Consider the following 19,488-nt stretch of genomic DNA (forward strand, 5'->3'; position numbering starts at 1 on the left):
AGAACTGTTCTTGAATATAAATATGAGATCGAGATCGTCAATAAAGTAAGCTAAAATATTCCTTCTTACCTTGACATCCTCATCGGGGATCAGATAGTTTACAAGTTAATGATAAAATATAAAGAATAGAACAAACATCTCGAGTATTCTACATAAAACAGAGTAGAAAAGATATAAATGAATAAATGGCTTGATAATCAATCATATAAAAGAAATGAAGATGATTTTCTACCTCATAACGTACTGGTTGTTCATCTTGAATCATCGCAAGAGTTAGAGGTGCAGGTGGGAGACTGGTGAGAAGGCGCCAACACAAGCCAAATGAACAACGGACTATCTTAGAATCGGTTAAATTAAAAAAAATTGAAATTGACTTCTCTCTCTTTAATACATCGCATCTTGATCCAGCAGCAAGCAAAGTCACAAGACTTTCATGGAAATGAGAATACAGAATGCCTTCGTTCTCCAGTAAAGAAAGGAACGTGTTGAACTGCAAAAAGAACGCTTTTAAGACGATGGATGACAACAGTGATGTAAAACGATGGATAACTAACTGTAGCACTGGATAATTTCGTTATTTCCCCACTACGCAAGCCGTAGAACCTGGGTGTCTTTCTTTCCAAAGACCTTCCCGAAGTTTCCCATGTCGTTTTATAATAATCTCGATCTTCTCCATCAGCTGTTGCAAAGAATATCAATCTTGGTTCATCAATAAATTCATCTTCAATGACAGTCATTCGATGACGGTACTTTGTCTTAAAAAGATTGTTCTTCACCTATATAAGAAAGTTCTATGATCAATTTATTGACAAAAAAACCAAGCAATGTTCTTCATCAATAAATTTACCTGAGTTAGCAACTCGACTGGAGGATCGTTATATTGAAACAACATGTAATCCAATATCGCCAAAATTCGCATTAAGTACAACGGTGGTTTATCATAAAGATCAACATCGTCAGATATCTTACATAAATTATCAACACACAACACAATAATCTTATTTCGTTGTTTTTCAGTAAAGTTATGCCAAACCATTAAGAGTAACTGTATATGTTCGATGTTTAAATCTATGAAAGAAATAAACAATTAATGGAACAAAAAATTATACATAAAATGTAAAATAGATCGTGTCACCTGGAAGACACTTCTCCGTTAAAGACATCTCTCGTAACGCTCGCAATAATTTCTGCCAGATTATAACACAACTTGTATCATCACACTCGTCCCCAGAACCACGACAACTTTCCTGTCTACCCAACAAGATTAGCGCCAACACAGAGAGTACGAGGAGCTATAAAGAGTGGCCATGTTTCTAACGCGTATGGTGATACACATAATTTCTCCAAAACTATCTCCTAAAATTAAAAAATGCGATAAAAATGAAGAAAGAGACAAAAATCTGTACGATCTACTGTAACATTTGATAAAGCTCCATCTGTACGATCTACTGTAACATTTGATAAAGTTCCATCAGTACGATCTACTGAAACATTTGAAAAAGTTCTATCTGTACGATCTACTGTAACATTTGATAAAGCTCCATCTGTACGATCTACTGAAACATTTGATAAAGCTCCACCTGTACGATCTACTGTAACATTTGATAAAGTTCCATCTGTACGATCTACTGTAACATTTGATAAAGCTCCATCTGTACGATCTACTGTAACATTTGATAAAGTTCTATCTGTACGATCTACTGTAACATTTGAAAAGTTCTATCTGTACGATCTACTGTAACATTTGATAAAGCTCCATCTGTACGATCTACTGTAACATTTGATAAAGCTCCATCTGTACGATCTACTGTAACATTTGATAAAGTTCTATCTGTACGACCTACTGTAACATTTGAAAAAGTTCTATCTGTACGATCTACTGTAACATTTGATAAAGCTCCATCTGTACGATCTACTGTAACATTTGATAAAGTTCCATCAGTACGATCTACTGTAACATTTGATAAAGTTCTATCTGTACGATCTACTGTAACATTTGACGCTTCTTCTATTGTCATTCTTCTACAATTTAAAGTTGCAAATATCTACGTACCTGCTGTTTATCTGTGAGAACTTTCAAAGACAATAAACTATGAAGATATCGGTCAAGATATTGATTGAACATATTATATGAAGAGAGACAATTGACGTCACTTTTAACTCCATCCAGTTCCAAAACAAGAAAAGCAAGATCAGTAAGATGATTTTCAGGCAAGGTTTGCTGAACATTGGTGATTAATCTTTGACTGGCGTTTGTTAACATATGTTCCGTTATCAAGGCAAGTATAGACTTTGATAGATCTAAATACTAAAGAAGGATATAAAATGATCAGGAATAGAAAAAATTACACAACATACATACAATGAAATGCCACGTTACGGTAAAAATTACACAACATACATACAATGAAATGCCACGTTACGGTAAAAATTACACAACATACATACAATGAAATGCCACGTTACGGTAAAAATTACACAACATACATACAATGAAATGCCACGTTACGGTAAAAATTACACAACATACATACAATGAAATGACATAAATTATTACGATGAATGGATTGACATACATGAGTTTGTAAAAATCACACAACTTATTTGAGATTGTTAAACTCACTGATTCAGCAACAGCCAACTTTTCTTCATTTCTTGACGATTTACGTTCATTCTTTTCAACATTTCCATCCAAATCTGCAACCTGAGCTTCAAATAAACCACCAAACAATGTCTCCATTTCATTTGGATCTAGCAAAGAACAAGAAATATGAGATAATTTTACTGTAGTTTTAGTATTCTACTACAATAGAAATTGAGAAACCTTCACTTTCAGATTCAACGTGTCCAGTTTTTGTTTGATCATTTCTTACAGAAGTTTGAGCAGTTTCACTAAGGAAATTGGCCTTTGTGAAAAAACACAAAATGATGAACAAAACAATACAGAAACATCACATAAATACATAAATTAAATATTTATACAAACCTTTTTATAAGAACAAATAAAAAGTTTTGTTAACCATGGTAAAATTTCAACATGATTAAACAAAAGTTTTATTCTAAACCACGATGATACGTGAGCTTCAATATTCATTTCTTCTTTTGTTAATTCAACATCATCATCAATTTCCTCCAATTTCAGATCCTCCAAAAGTGATGTGACAACTGCAACTAGCCTAGTACATACTTGAACACGCAATATATTCAATCCTTCCCATCTATTATGAAATAAAAAGCAATGAAATATTATTTAAGACAATAAAAAAAATTGTAACAAAATGAACAACCTTGTTTCACTTGATCTTTGATCATTTTCCCTATCTTTCAAGTGTGACAATTCTAAAGACTTTATTATGCAATGGCACACTAGAAGATTGAAATTTTGTGCAAGGTTTCCTCCAGCACGATGGGATATTGATAAAGTATGTAGCACAGAATCCAAAATACACAGCTAAAATATAATTGAAAAATCAAAAACAGTTACAATTTTCATTCTATCATTTTTGCCTAAGTGAAACTTTAATACTTACTGCAGTATGAACTAAGTTCTTGGCATTATCATCAATATCATCTATGATAACAAAAATTTAAAAAAAACTCAACAAGTTTTGGTTTTTAAAAAGAAAAACAAGTTACTAACCCACACATGAAGATGCAAGATAACCAGATGATGAATACATTGCAATATCAAGACAAGATAATACCAACAAGACTATTTTATTTAAACGTGAACTGTTTAAAGGCTCCAGAACAGGAATAGAAAGGACGCTTTGCACAATTTTCATTTCATCAAGTAAAGCATCAACTCTAAATAAATTCAACAAAATATCAGTTCAAATATACCTTTTAACCTTCAATATGAGCTATCCATACTAACCTTTTAATTCGAAATTTTAACATCGATTCAAGTGAGATTCCATCTATCATAGTTATTGAAGGTTTGCCATCACAAATACCACGTAAAGACCTAAAGTCTGACAAAGTTGGAAGGGCAAAACAAAGATCAAGTAACACTGCTCCTCCATGTAATTCTCTTATAAAAGATACATTGGCATTTGATAAATGCATCTTCACGTCCATAACACTGTCTTCTTGTGGACTGTCAAGTTGAAATGGTGACCTAGTAGAAATAAATTAAATGTTGTTTGATTGGCTTAAAATATTGCAACAACAAACAACTGATTATCAATACCTTATGATAGATCGCCTTGTGTTTACCAAACTATCCTGACTAAATCTGCCATAAAATTTTTCTGAAAGGTTTAATATTTTCGATGATTCATCAGAAGCAGGATGTTTTGCATGTTTCATTGTCTCAAGTAATTTTTCAAACTCTGGTTGCTCAAGACAGCCATGACCCTTACATAACCCCTCAATAACTGACACCATCAATTTCTATGAAATACAATGAAATTATTATTATATGTAAAATGATGTATAAACGTTTATATAACATTACCTTGGTTATAAAGTCATCTTTTTCTTTGCCAATTGTTTTCAAGCAAAATTTTAGTAGAGTTTTACATGAAGTTATAGTCTGATGCAAGAATTCCGAACCTGAATGCAAGAATTATCCAATTCATATTTCATAAGACATTAAATTATTTATTTGAACATTTCTGTACAATTACTTGTAAACTTACAGCATAAGACATTGAGACCAAGAATGTGAGCTGATAACGTTACCAAAGCAAATAAAAACTCCTGGCAATTAGTTTCATCGTCGAGAATCTCTAAACTCCTAAGAAAAATAGAAGAATTGATAAACAACAAAACTAAAATGAAAGTAAATACTTTCTTTCTGTCATAAGTGAATGTCAAAAATACAGCATTAAGAAAGAAAAAAAGCCAACGAACTAACACTACATACAGTTTATTCAAATGTTTGCACAATTCAGACAAACTTTCTCGGGTACAATCCGTCGAAAATGATAGAATTACTTCAACAATACGCGACCATTCGGCCGCCATGTTGATCTTCCTCAATGACCCATTCGTGGAATCCACGTGGTTGTGTGAGTTTTACGTGACTTTGATTCTTATATTTTCAAGTCTCAAAATCAGACAAAAATTTTTTCTTTAATCTGAAGATACATTTCAGTGATATATTTATATAGTACATACCTATACAGTACACATTACTTATGCACCAGCAGTGATACAAATGATTTGGCAATTTTAATTATATTTTGATTTGAAAGACCTGTACAAAGAGATTATTTTAAACATAAACTTGAGTACTAAAAATTATTTACAAATCAATCTTTCTCAAGGAAATCAGACATGAGCAGTTGACGAAGTAAAGATAACAGCCATCATTAAAATAAATGCACACGGTAACTTTTTTTCTTTCTCAGCCTCACTGTTTCGTTTCGATTGAGATGAAAAAGACTTATATATGAGTAAGGTACCTTAACACAAAGTGTAGAGATAAATTATAGAGCCAACGTAAATTTGGCAAAGAAGTAGGAACGCAAAACAACAAAATAAGAAAAACCCAGATGTTTCATATACATGTTCGTTCGTTTAATAACTTTCCATGTAAAATATACGATAAAACATAAGAGTAGAGACTTTGTCGTGGTGACAAATTTAAAAATTGTTTTAAAAAGAGCAAATACCATAGTGAATGTTCAAAATAATAACGCAATAGTTCTTCAAAGAGCTGTTTGAAAACAGTTATTTTAGAATTGTAGGGTTAGTGTTCCGCTTTTGAAATGTTCTTTTAAGAATTTTTGCGTTATTATTTTAACCATTCACGATGGTATTTGCTTTTTTAAAAAAAATTTTTAAACATAAGAATGATTTCATGTCATTAAAATTTTATGTATTTTTACGGAGTTATCAGCAGCACAGCTAGCAAGATACAGAACATTGCTAGTGTATGAAGGTCGCCATTTTAATCGTGTAACAGTTCCAGTATGAGATAAGGTAGAATTATTATTCATCATTTTCCAACCATTTACAATGCTCCATTTGTACATTTGAATCTTTCCCGACTCTAGTCCAATTGCCACAAGGTAACTGGAGAAAAATAACGCATTTTTATTCGATCTATACATTTTAGGAAGATAATTAAAAAATGGTTTACCGACCATGAAGTATTAGGAGAAACAGCAACCGCTGTTACAGGCTCGCCAGCATCAAGCGATGAACCAACTGGTGTCCAGTTTTCTTCACTCTTTCTCACCCACACAACAACCTGATTAAGGAAACCTTAAATTAAGAATGCAAACAGTTATATAGCAACCATAGTGCAAGTCAAACCTGCTTGTCCCTTGATGCAGTCATGAAAAAAATATCATCTGGTGTCCACGAACATGACCATATAACTCGACTTATTATTTTGCATTTCTTGTCGTATTTAGCTGACAATTTGTAGGTCTCTGATGATACAGAAAAAACGTAAATATAAAACCAATGTTATATTGGTTATACATAGATGATGCAGTTCCTACTTAATTTATCAAATCTTTCAAATAAACACCACGTTCTATCACGCGATACAGACAGTAAAAAACGTCCACTATGTGAGAATTCCATTTGTGTTACAGTTAAAGTATGACCAGGGAGACAACACAATTGTTTCCATGTTAAAGTATCCCAAATAATTATGTTAGCGTGTTCAGCTTTTGAAGCCTAGAAACAAACAAAAATACTTGATTCGAAGGTTACAAAGTAATAAAACAAAAGATTAAAGTTTTCTTAGACATAACTACCTTACAGGCTGATGCTAAATGTTTAGAATGAGGGTCATAAGAAACACAGAAAATTTCATAGCCATGACCATATCTATAATAAAGACATTTTAAAAATACGTAATTAATTAAGGTTACCTTCTCCTCTCCCCACACACACACACACCTTCAATTAATCCATCCTTAAATTAAAATGTTCTTTATCACTTACAGTTTTTGAGTTTCCGGCCATAGAGTGCTTTTCATTAAAGTGGTTTCTGTAGGAAGTTCTTGAATGAAAATGCAATTTTACATAGCATACGTAAATATATATCTGAATAAGAGTAAAATAAAATGACAGCTAACCTGAAGATAAATATGGACAAAACGATGATGGTTCTTCACTTGCAAATACAGATGCCTTCATTGGTCGTTTTAGGTCTTCAAGATCACTCTTTAAATTTTTTAGCTCATCTAATGAAAAAAACCCAAACCAAAAAATCGTTTTTCATAATTTACTCGAAGCAATCCGTACATTCAATCTCCAACCATCAAAAACAGCTTTGTTTGATAAACCCAATACAGGGACAGTGGCTCCCAAAGCTTTATTGTCCACATTCTACAAAATGTAAAATGGAGTATTATTCATGATTGAATATTTTAGTCAATTTTACTTTGTAATAACGTCAAGGGTTTTCATAAATGTCAAAAAATGAGCGATGAAATGGTCTGCAGAAGAGTAACCTTTATTGTGTATTGTTCTACAAAGCAGTTCAACAACGTAATCTCGAAGTCTGTTCAACACCTTTGTCATTTCTTACATTTTCATCAGCCTCTGTACAAACACCACTGAACATGTTGATAAAACTTTTGGGAGCTTGAAAGACGCGAATTACCTTGATACGAAAGAACGAAAACATCAAATGTGAAAATAGCCATGACGCCACAACGTTAAAAAGTAATCGTTAAACTACACCTCTACCTTTTCATCAGCTCCAGATACAAAACAATATTTTGAGATCACAGTCAGACATTTCATGTTATAACCATGAATCTGAGGACGAGCAACTTCATGCCATGTTGCCTATGATGAAGTTATGTAACATTAGCTAACTAAAGTATAAGTACATTAATGTTACGTTAAAGAATTTACCTCTGAACCAGACCTCTGTCTTGGAGCATGTATTCTTGTTGTTTGATCTGTACTGACTGAGACAAGAAATTCTCCATTTTCTGGTTCCCAGTCAATATCCTTTGAGATTAGCCATAGTTAATATAACATGATCGACTAAAAGCAAACTAATTTTGTTTATGAGCAAAAAACCTGAACTGGAGCAAAGTGACCGCTCTTGGTTGCAATAGCTTGCCAACAACCTGACTCCTGAACATGAAAATGTCATACAGATTCTCAAAATCATTTGAATCATTTAAAGATGAAAAATATGTATGTTTGAAATACCAATTCTTTCCTCCACATGTGAAGGGATCCTTGGTAACTGTGAGCAAGGATCACATCACCATAGGGGTTAAATACCCCACCATAAAAACCAAGAGTATTACCTCCAACTTCACCAACATGAACCTATCAAAATAACTAAGATAAATCTCGACAGTTTCATAAAAGAACTGTAAATATGAACTTACATCATCCATCCATACACCAAGTTCATCATCAAAAGTCCATATAACCATAGTTTTATCCATGGAAGATGACAATAAACACAATGGTTGATGGTCCTTACCATCTTCAAAAAATTAACATTTCACATGAAAGGAAATGAAGAAATATTGTGAGAGATTACTTGTTCATACTTTGAGATATTTTAGGATGCCAGCGGGCACTGTATACCCATCCTTCATGACCAGATAAGATTGTTTCCAAAACAACAAAATAACTTAAAGACACTCCTTCAAGAAACAAAAAATACCAAAGAAGAATAAAATTTACTTCATTTTATCATTCCTCCAAGATAGTCAAAGAAAAATGCCTGAAAATTGAACAAGCACATACCATTGTCAATTATTGTCATTTTACTTGAGGTCAACTCCAATGGTTCCATATTATCTTCATTTTTATTTTCGTCAGATTTCATGTAATCATCACTGCCATGACTAATGCGCCAAACTCTGATAAAATGATCTTGTGAACAACTTGCTAACATTATGTCATTATTATCTAAAAAAACATTAAATGCAGTAGACTTGTATTCTAAATGATCTTAAATCAAAAAGTCATGTCTCATACCCAAATGCGTAAAGTTTAAATCTCGTATCCAATCTTCATGCCCATAAAGATTTAAAGTGAGAATGAACTAAACAATTGATGTCATGTAGTAAACCTCACCATGAATATTTAATGTGTGTTTTACAAAATAATTAGACTCGCATATGTACGTACCTTTGAATCATGTTCATAATAAAGAGATATGATGCAGTTTTCCCGACCACATGCAAGTATAGGGACTAAAATATTCATAATGAAAAACAATTGAAAATTTTTTCATGAAAAGAATTGTTTTTGTAAAGACAAAACATTAACATACCATTTGAAGAAACCACAAGAGATATTGAAAATGCAAATCCACCATCCAAACTTATAGTTTCAATACAATTCACCTCTATTAATAATCATAATATTCAGCAAACAAATCAGTATCAAATATCATTTATTGTAAAATGGAATTAATCCCAACAAAAGTCAAATAAACCTTCATGCATGTGTGAGAAAATAAACCAAATGCTATATCATCACCTTCTAGTGCATCTCTACTCCAAACTTTGATAGTTGAATCAGCAGAAGAGGTGGCAAACAGAGTTCTGTAGTCATAGGATAATCCAAAAACATTAATTATGGTTGCAGTGTGACCCATTAGTAAACCTTTCAACCACTACAATGCAATGAATGCAAATTATAAAAACAATTGGCATACTGAATAATCACAAATTGAAATTAAAAATAGAAACTTTAAGATTACATTGTTGTAACCTTATCTCCATTCTGTGTCCACAATATAACAGTACCATCAATATCACCAGATATTAGTTCATTCTTTAAACCTAATGAAATAAATCATTTAATAAAATATGCACACTTCAGGCCTAAGCCAGTCTCTCTTTTCGTACCTTTGTCTTCATGGACAATCCATTTAATACAACTGATATTTTTCTTATGACCAGTTAGCAAACAGAATATTTCCCCAGTATATTGGTTACAACTCTAAAACAAGCATTACACTTTGCAAAGATTCTACATAAAAGAACTCTACATTATACCAATTTAATATATAAGCATAAAACTAACTCATTGGTCATGGCTAAGTGGTCGTCACTAAATACAAAATGCTGGGCTCAATTTAATATAAACATCTATAATAAATGTTGACAAAAATTGTTAAAAAATGCAGCAAACGTTGAGTAAACGCGTAATTATAAAATATTGAAAACTTGAGCACTTCATTGAATTGACGAAATATTTAATACTTTACAAACCTTGGGAAATTTTACTAAAGCAATGGAATTACAGGCTGAATAGGCAAGAGTATCGTCGATTCCCCAATCAACACTAAAAGGATTCCTGTTACATCCTACACTTATATAACTTTCTTCGAAGTTCAAATCTTCTGCCATTGAAACCATCAATAAAAATGGTTTTGTACTTCAATTTTATCAGAAAACAACAGTAGATATTTCTTTTAAAAGGTAATTTAACACGTTAAGGCATGGCGGCTATGACAACAAACGTTAGAACAAATCAATACTTCATGTTAAATTTTTTTATTATAAATACATAAATAAATAATATTATTTATCTATTTATTACATCTTTGTCAATTTTTATTATAAATAAAAGAAAAAACAACTATTTTCATTACATTACATAAATAAATACAAAGTAAAAATCTGTTGCGCATACAATTCATGCACAATTTCGTAAATTTGTTTCACCAAACTATAATTTACATTCAACATGAGTGACAATAGTTTAAACCAATAACCAGGACAAGCAGACAATTTCAAATAATACAAAATAAAACAAATTCCGAAGAGGGACATCTCGTTTTCTTGATATTCAAGATATTACAAGAGTTTGAAACAAAAGATGGTGTAATATTTCGTCTTTATTCCAAAGACATAAGTCTGATGATGTCTTTGGAATAAAGATGAAATATTACACCATCTTTTGTTTCAAACTCTTGTAATATCTTGAATATCAAGAAAACGAGATGTCCCTCTTCGGAATTTGTTTTTTTATTATTTGAAATAGTTTAAAGAAGCAAATAAAAATTTTATCAATTTTATACACAAATCTATAAAAATTCACAAATTACTGAGAGCCAGCTCTTATTTAAAATGTAACCATAATCCTGAGTGTTGCACCTGAGAGTTCAAGTGTTAAATAAATGTTTCCCAAGAGGTCTAAATATTTCCTGCATGCTTTGTTTCAAAATAAGGTCATTATAAACAACAGTACAAGAAACCATTTTGAACAAGAGCTGGATCTCATGGTAATCTTGGTGAAGTACATAATCTAATTACAAAATTCTTATCTTCATGCAAGTTTTTTTTTTTGCATTTGTTAAATCAAAAATAAACATTCCAAAATATCCAATTTCATATAAAACGTTAAAAACTGACAATATGCTGCAAAAATATATATCGAAAATGATATTTACAACTGCCAAAAAGTATTTAGTAAAACAAAAAACAGTTGACACTCCAACAAAGTAAACATTTTATTCTATATAAAAAATGTCATTTGAATAAAATGTTTACTTTGTTTACTAAAAATAACATTCTTCAAGCTCTTTGAAATCTTGTCCCAAAGATTTCAATAAAAATTTTTTTTGTAAAGACTGTTCAATCTTATATAGATAACATGCATTAAACTAAATTTTTAATTCACATTTTTTAGTAACTTTTTCATTAATGAAAAAAATATAAAACTTAAAGTCTTCTGTTGCTTCAACTTCAACTTGCAACATGAAATTCACATTTTTTAGTAACTTTTTCATTAATGAAAAAAATATATAATGTATCAGACAGAGTAAACAATGATGGTCTTAAAACTTAAAGTCTTGTGTTGCTTCAACTTTAACTTGCAACATGAAATTCACATTTTTAGTAACTTTTCATTAATGAAAAAATATATAATGTATCAGACAGAGTAAACAATGATGGTCTTAAAACTTAAAGTCTTGTGTTGCTTCAACTTCAACTTGCAACATGAAATTCACATTTTTTAGTAACTTTTTCATTAATGAAAAAAATATATAATGTATCAGACAGAGTAAACAATGATGGTCTTAAAACTTAAAGTCTTGTGTTGCTTCAACTTCAACTTGCAACATGAAATTCACATTTTTTAGTAACTTTTTCATTAATGAAAAAAATATATAATGTATCAGACAGAGTAAACAATGATGGTCTTAAAACTTAAAGTCTTGTGTTGCTTCAACTTTAACTTGCAACATGAAATTCACATTTTTTAGTAACTTTTTCATTAATGAAAAAAATATATAATGTATCAGACAGAGTAAACAATGATGGTCTTAAAACTTAAAGTCTTGTGTTGCTTCAACTTCAACTTGCAACATGAAATTCACACAAATACATCAATATACAACTCAAAAATCACTCACAAAAGTACATTAGTAAAGCAAAATACGGTTGACTACTCTACTGACCTTCATTTTTCTTTATAGTCATAAAATCAATACACTTTTCACAACCACATTCATTTTTTTTCTGAATTAACTCCTGTCTCAACAAGTCAGCAACATCTTCTCTTTTCATATCCTCAATCATCTTCAACAATTCGATGACATTGTGTTTTTCATCTTTGTTACTCCAGCAACTGATTATTTCCTCACAAGGGTTTGATGTCCTTTCAAAATCTTTCATGTCACCATGAGAAAAGTTCATTTTCCCTGCCAAAGTGCTATATCCCATACCAACATCATTATTATGCATCATTTTTTTAAAAATGCGACTGCAGGTAGCTGTGTTCATATCAAGGAATTTTAGCTTTCTTTGCAAGCACTCTGTTAACAAATAATGAAAATTTATTAAGATAAGACATATAGCACCAAATTGTGGCATCATGTGACCTTTACCTTTATCCTTTTGATCCAAAAGTTCAAATTTCTCTGTTTTTGGAACAGCTAAAATAAACATTGAGAAAAATTTATATCAAAATCACAAAGATCCCTTAACTTTACTCCCCAGACCTCTCACTACACAATATACTCACTTGATTTTTCATTTTCAGTAACAGGGCAGGAATGTTGACGATGTAAACTTTTTTTTTTGTAATGTAATATGTGTTTAATGATACGAACAAAGTTATCTCAGGTTATATCTGGAGATTTATGACTTGACTGTAATAAAACATGAGTTTCATATTCATTTACCTTTAAGGTCATTACCATCAAAACAAGGCTCGTTATTTTTTTTATTATCTTCTTCAGTCACTAAAAGATATATGATATCTATAAATACTGTTCTTAAGCATTTGAGTCATTTACACATGCATAATTCATATAAACTCACCCTCTTCCATTTCATCAACAACATTTGCTTGAGAATAGTTCAGTGTTTCACTTGGTGCAGTATTTTCTGAACACATTCTCCAAATGTAACACCATGATTCCAGCATATTTTGCAATGTGCTTTTACACAAACAGACAAAGATAACAGCGAAAACAATCAGAATTAAAACTGAAACAGCAACAATTATTATAATGCTGAAGACAGACAGGTTCTTGCTTTTCTTTCCTTTTTTTATAATGGCATTTTCACACAAGGTCACATTAAAACCAACATTGGAGCAATTATCCATGATTTGTTGAGTCATATTTTCACATGAGCAGGGTAAACAAGTTTTAACAGTTTTATGGTAGTATGAATGATTGGGGCAACCTTTGCATTGTCTGTCATCTTTGACTGGACCACAAATACCCTCCACGTATTCTCCTGATTTGCAAACTTTTTTCAAACATGGTTGACATTGCATATGATGACCAGTAGAATAGTTTGAGCCAGGAACACAAGGCACACATGCAATATGACTATTTAATGTTACATTTTGGCCATGACAAGGTATGGTTAGACCTCGTCCCACTCCACAATCATAACATTTATGACAACGTATGATGGAGCCCGCATCATCGATTATCACTACATGCCCTGCACCGCAAGCACCTTTTATAGGAACGGGAATGCAATTCTGCAATAATTATACAAAGATGGTATCAAAAAAAGGGAAAAAGTCATGTTAATTTTATCAAAGATAACTTACTTTGACTGTGAAAAACTAGTTGTGATGAACATAATGAACAATGGAAAACGAGAGGCCATCCTTTATAATGAACTAAACAAGACAATTTATCACAATTCAACAAGACTTTTTAAATAAATTGTGTATGTGTGTGGGTGTCTTTTGGAGTGCAAGTCTATCACAGTTGATCATTTTTACAATACCACATATCTTGGTAACATGCCGAGTAAAACTTGTATTGACGTCATTAACTACAGTATTGACGTTATAAAGCGCAAAATTCCCCAAATGCTTTCCCTCAAAAACTATAAATTTTACATTTAACGAAGAAATACTTCATGCAAAACGTTTGCTTTGAGGATAGTCATGAATCTAAGTCTGCATTTTAACATGCAGTTCTTTCTTTCTTGACATATTTGACGTTTGCCTTTAATAAGGCGACAACTCCATTGCTTTTCAAACACTCGACTTGTTCATATTCACCGTCCTTGGTTGTTTAAAAATGATAAAGTTTTGCATCATTAAAATATAAAACAACATTTTTAGCTATCTTTTAAGAAACCAAATATCCATAGATGTGATATAAATTATGCTGAGCTCATCTAAATTTATATTCTAACATAGCGGTCTGCAATATAGTGTTTAATATTCTCAATAACGTTCAGGGCATAACCAAAATGAAAACTACAATTTACCAATATCAAGACTTACCAAATTTGTAAGCGACTGTATTGATCGTGCGTGTTGAATATAGACAACCTTTGAAAGTATGTAAACGTAAAGTGATGCAAAGAATGTCCTTGGCTTTCTTGAAGACGGAAGTGACGTCTGACGTCTTCTTTCTTATTACATCATCATTACGTACTATGTCGTGTATAATATAGGAAAATGGGAACAAGTTCATGAACTTCACAATGCTACTTCATGCATATTCGTCATTATTAAATAGAATTACCTAATTTTAACACATTCTAAATGTTTCTTAAAAATCTCAACCACATTTACAAGCAATAATTTTAATACTTTCTAATATCCACCAATACTAATTATCAATAAAACAAATCAGTTCGATTTACATGACGATACAATCTTTTTCCTTTTTGTCTCTACGAGTTACTAATGGAAGAGTAGAAGCAACACTTTCATCGTTACAATTTTGCTGTCCTGAGGATGACTGAGGATGTAAAGAGTATTGAGGTGGAGGTTCGGGATGTGTTGAATTTCTAGATGGATTTGATGGAACAACTTTGGCCCATTCTCCATTTTCTAAAGATGTTTGTACCTGTGGAGCAATTGAATATGTGGACAAACTAGGGACTTCCTCATAGGCAGGTGGTGGTTGTTGATATGGGAGGGATGTTTGTTGTACATCAGGGGCATTATTTCCGACAATATAACTTGCATTTTGAACAGGAGAACCTGATTAATAATTTCAATATGAAAATTAGTCATGCCAATTATTGGTTGACGTTTGTGAAAATGATTTTAATCTTACCTAAATGTGCTGAAGAACTTTGAGGGAATGTAAAGTCAATTACATACAAGGGATAACACTGTTCAATGTTGGATATGACAAACAATGATGGATTTTCTTTGTTATCAACTAAAGAATCGAAAAATCTCCCATCTTCACGGCGAGGAAACTCTGTTAAATAACGGTGTCCTTTTGTTGATTCTCCAAGCAAAACTTGACATACGAGAAGATTAATTTTAGATCTTGTATCACCAAGATTATCAAAACACCATTGTAAAGACTTAGTGACGTCACTAGTGAAATAATACCCACGACCCAAGGGTTGAGGTGTTGTTGTCATCATTCTACTGGCTGAAATGTTTTCGTTCATGATATTATCAACATCTTCATAGAGAAACGGTACAAATACTTCTCGTTCGTTCAAATTCTCCCCAGGTTGAAGAACATCAGACATTGCTTTCTTTTTCCTAGCAAAAGAAAAACACAACACAGTAACATCTATAGAAATCATATGGTTAAAATTCACGGATTATAAAACAGTAAAAATACATCTTTAACCTGGTATACTGCTGCCATAAATTCTCATTAACAATCTTCTCAATATGATTTATTTGAAATGAAGATGAATGACTCAAGAGTTTCACAACCTTACGATAGACTTGGGTATCTGGTTCTATGGTCGTTTATAAGGTGTCTTTACGGCCTGTGATGTTGAAGACTGAGAAGATAACGTTTGAAGAGAAACGTCAGCCCCATCTGTTGATGTTCTACTTTAAAAGAAAGATAATGATTTTACAATAACAGAACAATATTATTTAATGATTTCTCATTTAAATTTTCCATACCTTGATTCATTATTGCTGATAACTTCATCCTCCACTTTCATCTGGTTTGATGTTTTCTTGGATACTTTTGCTGTTTTTTCTAAAAACATAATATATATTTTAATATTATATGTAAACAGTACATACATTACATTATGAAAAAGATTTTTTTAACAACCTCTCTTTACTTCATTATCTTGGTCTGCATTGTTATCTTCAAGGACGTTATTATCTTCTCGGTTCTTGAAAACATTTGTTATCTTTCTTTCTCGTTCAAAAACAAAGATCATTTTTTTCAAATACTTTATGTTAGGTTGATCCTTAAACATATGATACATTTTAAGAATACGCATGGCATGATCATCAGTAAGAGAAGATTCGTGACCAAATTTACACAACTTCTCTCGACAGTACCTCCGTCTTTGGATAAACTTTTTGCAAACGTGTAAATTGGGACAAAATTTTCCACGATTACAGTTTCCTTGATTATGATAATGACAAACAGAAGGAACGGACATGGCGACTAAAGTTGAGAATTGCTCAGATGTGAGATCTTCAAAACCCATACGTTTCTTCACCAGATCAACTTCACTTGAGGCAAAATCATGGTTCAAATTGCAACCATTGCAGCGACCTTCAAAATAATTGCGACATATATGTACATACTCACAATTTGTTTTATAGCAGCCACCTTTCTTGCCATTATAATCAAGGCATATACGAGCTTTTGTTGAGAAAACAGTGACAGTGTCGACGTTTCCCCGACCATTGCGATGCAAAATAAACATTCGGGGATATTTGCTGAACCACTCTTCAATATTTCTAATGTTTTCAGGAAATAAGTCTTTCTCTTTTAAGATCTTCTTGAATGATCCATTACCGTTGAATTTCTCTAGAATTGTAAGAAACACCTTCTTTTGTAATTCGCCTTTCCATTGTGACTGCTGTGAGAGGGCGGCAGAGCTTGGAATACTGCTGAATGTAGAGATCTCAGAACTAGACGAAGAATCACTTTCATCTTTTTCATTGCAAACTTTATTCATCGTACTTTCAACTGAATTTCCCATCCAATTCTCGACTTTCTGAAAACCTGACATTTTATTAGAGAGATGACTATTTTCAAGGTTTTCCCAACTCAGCATAGAAGATTCTTTATCTTCATGTAGGAATTCCTCAGATTCTTCATCAGAAATATCATCATCAACCATACCTGAATCATCAACACTACTAGATGTAGTTGTTGTACCTTTCATTTTTCTACGACGTGCTCCCCTATTACGCTTATGTTTCTTTTCCTCTCCCAAAGTTGATGATTTTATTTCAGGCGTATTCTTCTTTGCTCTTTCTTTTCTTGCACCATTACCAAGATAGGTAGGGACCTCCATTAGAGGGGGTGGCCTTTGCATAAATGAAGGGTTCATCTGTTGCACCAAAGGTGGAATAGGAATTTGGTGAGGAAGGTTATTTTGAAAATGAATTTGATGCTGGAATATGGGTGCAAGGGGGCGTTGGTGATGTGATGGAAAAAATTGAGGCATTTGTGGAATATGTCTCTGTGGCATATTAAATGCTTGTCCCTGGGGTAAAACATTCATGGGAGATGGCGGTATGTTTAACTTTGTGTTAATATTACCAACTTGTGCATAGGCAATATTAGCCTTGACAATTTCAATAGGTAATTGTTTTGATGGAAGAAGTGCATATTTCTTTAACAAATTGATATTGTGCATGTCCCCATTAATGTTATGATTTAATGAACATGGTGATTTTGAACATTGATTTAAGACATAATCACCACAAACATGAAGAAAGTGGCATTTATCTTTCCGAGGACAGTTTCCATTTTTGTTGTATTCCATGCAAACTCGAGGAAAATAACTCTTAAATAAAACATTGGCAATGGTCTTGTTGCTTTCCTTGCTTATCTCACCCATTTTTTCCATAATAATTTTGTTGTGTTCATCATGAAAGTCATGAGAGAGTTGGCATTGCTCAGCGTTATGCGGTTGTTGACAAATAAATGCTTTACAGATGTGCAAGAATGGGCAATTTTTCCTTGAACATTGGCCATTAACAACATAGGTCTGGCAGAGTCTTGGTTGGCTATAAAACTTCACTTTAACCATCCATGGTTTACCAGGAATTTCTGGTTTTTCAATGATTTCAAATTTGGTGGTTAACATTAACAATTGTAAAATATCATCATCGCTGGAAGGCAAACCACTGATAAGGTTTTTTATGTATTCCAGTGTTTTGTTGTACGAGACAGTACCATCATTTTGAAAAATGAATTGAATAATCTGGCTGACATGATCTTTATTAAGATGATCACAAGACTGTGGTACTTTTTCGCTTTGGTTTGGCTCAGCAAAACTTTCTTTAAGAAGGACCCATTTACCATTCTCCCCCAAATCAAATATTTCAAAAGTGGAAGGAAAATCAGTAAGTATAGTCATCAGTTCAGACTTTTCTTTAACAATATTTCCAGTAGCTAGATCCTTAAATAAAAGTTCCAACAACATTGTACCTCCAAGAGCATTAAGTTTCTTTGTAATACACGAAACATTATTTTGTTTAGTTTGAGCATCATTAGGTGAAGTTGTTTTTGATAGTCCACGCCCACCTCGCTTATTTTTCCTTGCTTTATTTAAAACTTTCACAGAGAAAAGACCTCCATTTTCATCATAGACTAATTTAAACCAGTCATCATGCGTAATCAACCATTTTCTGATAAGCTTTTTGTCTTGTAACTTAGCAGGGAAAATGCTTGCTTTATCTCTACAAATGATGGCAAACAAATGGCCTTTCTCTTCCTCGTTATCAATTGATGCAATCAATTTCTCCTTGATTTGAAAGTCTTCGTTCGCATTAAGACTTGGTAGTTCTACCTCTAAGCCTTTATCTTTCTCTATAAGTTTTACTTTACCAAATGGATTTCCATTCGGAGCTTTTATAATTTGAAAACAATCTGAATGCTCCTTCAACCATTCCTTAACTTTTGTTTTCGATAAGTCGGTTGGATAAAATGACTTTGTACCTTCCCAAAACGCAGTAAATCCCACTTCTTTCTCCGGTTTTCCTCGTAAAAACTTTTTCACCTTTTTCAAAACTGATTGATCCATATCGAAAAGAGAAAAGGGTGTAATTTCTTCGATGGATATTCAGCTGACGCATTTATTAAAAGAAACGCCACGCAGTTTTATCAACTTCCGGTACCGAGGGACTTTTTTAGACGTT

At 32.3% G+C, this 19,488-nt stretch overlaps 4 protein-coding genes across 5 annotated transcripts; all 4 read right to left on the minus strand.

The window, feature by feature from the left end:
* Positions 1–1,009: 1,009 nt before the first annotated feature.
* LOC124439260 (E3 ubiquitin-protein ligase UBR4-like) lies at positions 1,010–5,004 on the minus strand. Its single transcript, XM_046989483.1, has 14 exons — positions 4,871–5,004; positions 4,644–4,741; positions 4,460–4,557; positions 4,193–4,395; positions 3,878–4,120; positions 3,641–3,807; positions 3,531–3,571; positions 3,288–3,451; positions 2,987–3,218; positions 2,825–2,906; positions 2,624–2,751; positions 2,054–2,308; positions 1,136–1,356; positions 1,010–1,068 (listed from the first exon to the last, which is right to left on the minus strand). Exons 1-13 carry the CDS (start codon positions 4,969–4,971, stop codon positions 1,252–1,254), a joined length of 1,917 nt encoding a protein of 638 aa, XP_046845439.1. The 5' UTR covers positions 4,972–5,004; the 3' UTR covers positions 1,010–1,068; positions 1,136–1,251.
* A 505-nt stretch (positions 5,005–5,509) lies between these two features.
* On the minus strand, positions 5,510–10,402 carry LOC124439072 (elongator complex protein 2-like). Of its 2 annotated transcripts, none has more exons than XM_046989286.1 (23): positions 10,167–10,402; positions 9,801–9,894; positions 9,664–9,734; positions 9,430–9,565; positions 9,221–9,295; positions 9,076–9,140; positions 8,923–8,989; positions 8,689–8,853; positions 8,490–8,585; positions 8,322–8,422; positions 8,137–8,259; positions 8,002–8,058; positions 7,831–7,929; positions 7,660–7,761; positions 7,499–7,573; positions 7,227–7,296; positions 7,044–7,151; positions 6,910–6,967; positions 6,720–6,792; positions 6,459–6,639; positions 6,268–6,386; positions 6,096–6,202; positions 5,510–6,024 (listed from the first exon to the last, which is right to left on the minus strand). In XM_046989286.1, the coding sequence occupies exons 1-23, from the start codon at positions 10,311–10,313 to the stop codon at positions 5,808–5,810; spliced, it is 2,406 nt and encodes an 801-aa protein (XP_046845242.1). In that variant the 5' UTR covers positions 10,314–10,402; the 3' UTR covers positions 5,510–5,807. The 2 variants fall into 2 exon arrangements, with proteins under 2 accessions (XP_046845242.1, XP_046845243.1); XM_046989287.1 differs by having other exon boundaries at positions 9,653–9,734.
* Positions 10,403–11,228: 826 nt separating this feature from the next.
* LOC124438117 lies at positions 11,229–14,778 on the minus strand. Its single transcript, XM_046988108.1, has 7 exons — positions 14,665–14,778; positions 13,975–14,046; positions 13,227–13,902; positions 13,088–13,147; positions 12,791–12,838; positions 12,362–12,718; positions 11,229–11,318 (listed from the first exon to the last, which is right to left on the minus strand). The coding sequence occupies exons 3-7, from the start codon at positions 13,687–13,689 to the stop codon at positions 11,254–11,256; spliced, it is 993 nt and encodes a 330-aa protein (XP_046844064.1). The 5' UTR covers positions 13,690–13,902; positions 13,975–14,046; positions 14,665–14,778; the 3' UTR covers positions 11,229–11,253.
* Positions 14,779–14,871: 93 nt separating this feature from the next.
* Positions 14,872–19,459, minus strand: LOC124439336. The gene is made up of 4 exons (XM_046989561.1): positions 16,430–19,459; positions 16,273–16,351; positions 15,449–15,894; positions 14,872–15,372 (listed from the first exon to the last, which is right to left on the minus strand). The coding sequence occupies exons 1-4, from the start codon at positions 19,371–19,373 to the stop codon at positions 15,026–15,028; spliced, it is 3,816 nt and encodes a 1,271-aa protein (XP_046845517.1). The 5' UTR covers positions 19,374–19,459; the 3' UTR covers positions 14,872–15,025.
* Between the last annotated feature and the right edge of the window lie 29 nt (positions 19,460–19,488).

Source organism: Xenia sp. Carnegie-2017, unplaced genomic scaffold, assembly GCF_021976095.1.
Source record: "Xenia sp. Carnegie-2017 unplaced genomic scaffold, XeniaSp_v1 HiC_scaffold_19, whole genome shotgun sequence".
NCBI lineage: Eukaryota > Metazoa > Cnidaria > Anthozoa > Malacalcyonacea > Xeniidae > Xenia > Xenia sp. Carnegie-2017.

Excerpts from the sequence above, each read along its gene's own strand:
- LOC124439260 (XM_046989483.1), bottom strand. The coding sequence starts at position 4,971 with ATGGCGGCCGAATGGTCGCGTATTGTTGAAGTAATTCTATCATTTTCG. Across the intron at positions 3,219-3,287 it reads CAAAGATCAAGTGAAACAAG|ATGGGAAGGATTGAATATAT; the intron begins GTTGTTCATTTT and ends ATTTCATAATAG. Across the intron at positions 2,309-2,623 it reads AGTTGGCTGTTGCTGAATCA|TATTTAGATCTATCAAAGTC; the intron begins GTGAGTTTAACA and ends ATCCTTCTTTAG.
- LOC124439072 (XM_046989286.1), bottom strand. The coding sequence starts at position 10,313 with ATGGTTTCAATGGCAGAAGATTTGAACTTCGAAGAAAGTTATATAAGT. Across the intron at positions 9,895-10,166 it reads CTTTAGTAAAATTTCCCAAG|AGTTGTAACCAATATACTGG; the intron begins GTTTGTAAAGTA and ends TGCTTGTTTTAG. Across the intron at positions 6,968-7,043 it reads TTGTCCATATTTATCTTCAG|AACTTCCTACAGAAACCACT; the intron begins GTTAGCTGTCAT and ends TTTTCATTCAAG.
- LOC124438117 (XM_046988108.1), bottom strand. The coding sequence starts at position 13,689 with ATGCAATGTCAACCATGTTTGAAAAAAGTTTGCAAATCAGGAGAATAC. Across the intron at positions 13,148-13,226 it reads TGTTGATGAAATGGAAGAGG|TGACTGAAGAAGATAATAAA; the intron begins GTGAGTTTATAT and ends TATATCTTTTAG. Across the intron at positions 12,719-12,790 it reads TTTGGATCAAAAGGATAAAG|AGTGCTTGCAAAGAAAGCTA; the intron begins GTAAAGGTCACA and ends ATTTGTTAACAG.
- LOC124439336 (XM_046989561.1), bottom strand. The coding sequence starts at position 19,373 with ATGGATCAATCAGTTTTGAAAAAGGTGAAAAAGTTTTTACGAGGAAAA. Across the intron at positions 16,352-16,429 it reads AGATAATGAAGTAAAGAGAG|AAAAAACAGCAAAAGTATCC; the intron begins GTTGTTAAAAAA and ends TTATGTTTTTAG. Across the intron at positions 15,373-15,448 it reads AAGTTCTTCAGCACATTTAG|GTTCTCCTGTTCAAAATGCA; the intron begins GTAAGATTAAAA and ends ATTATTAATCAG.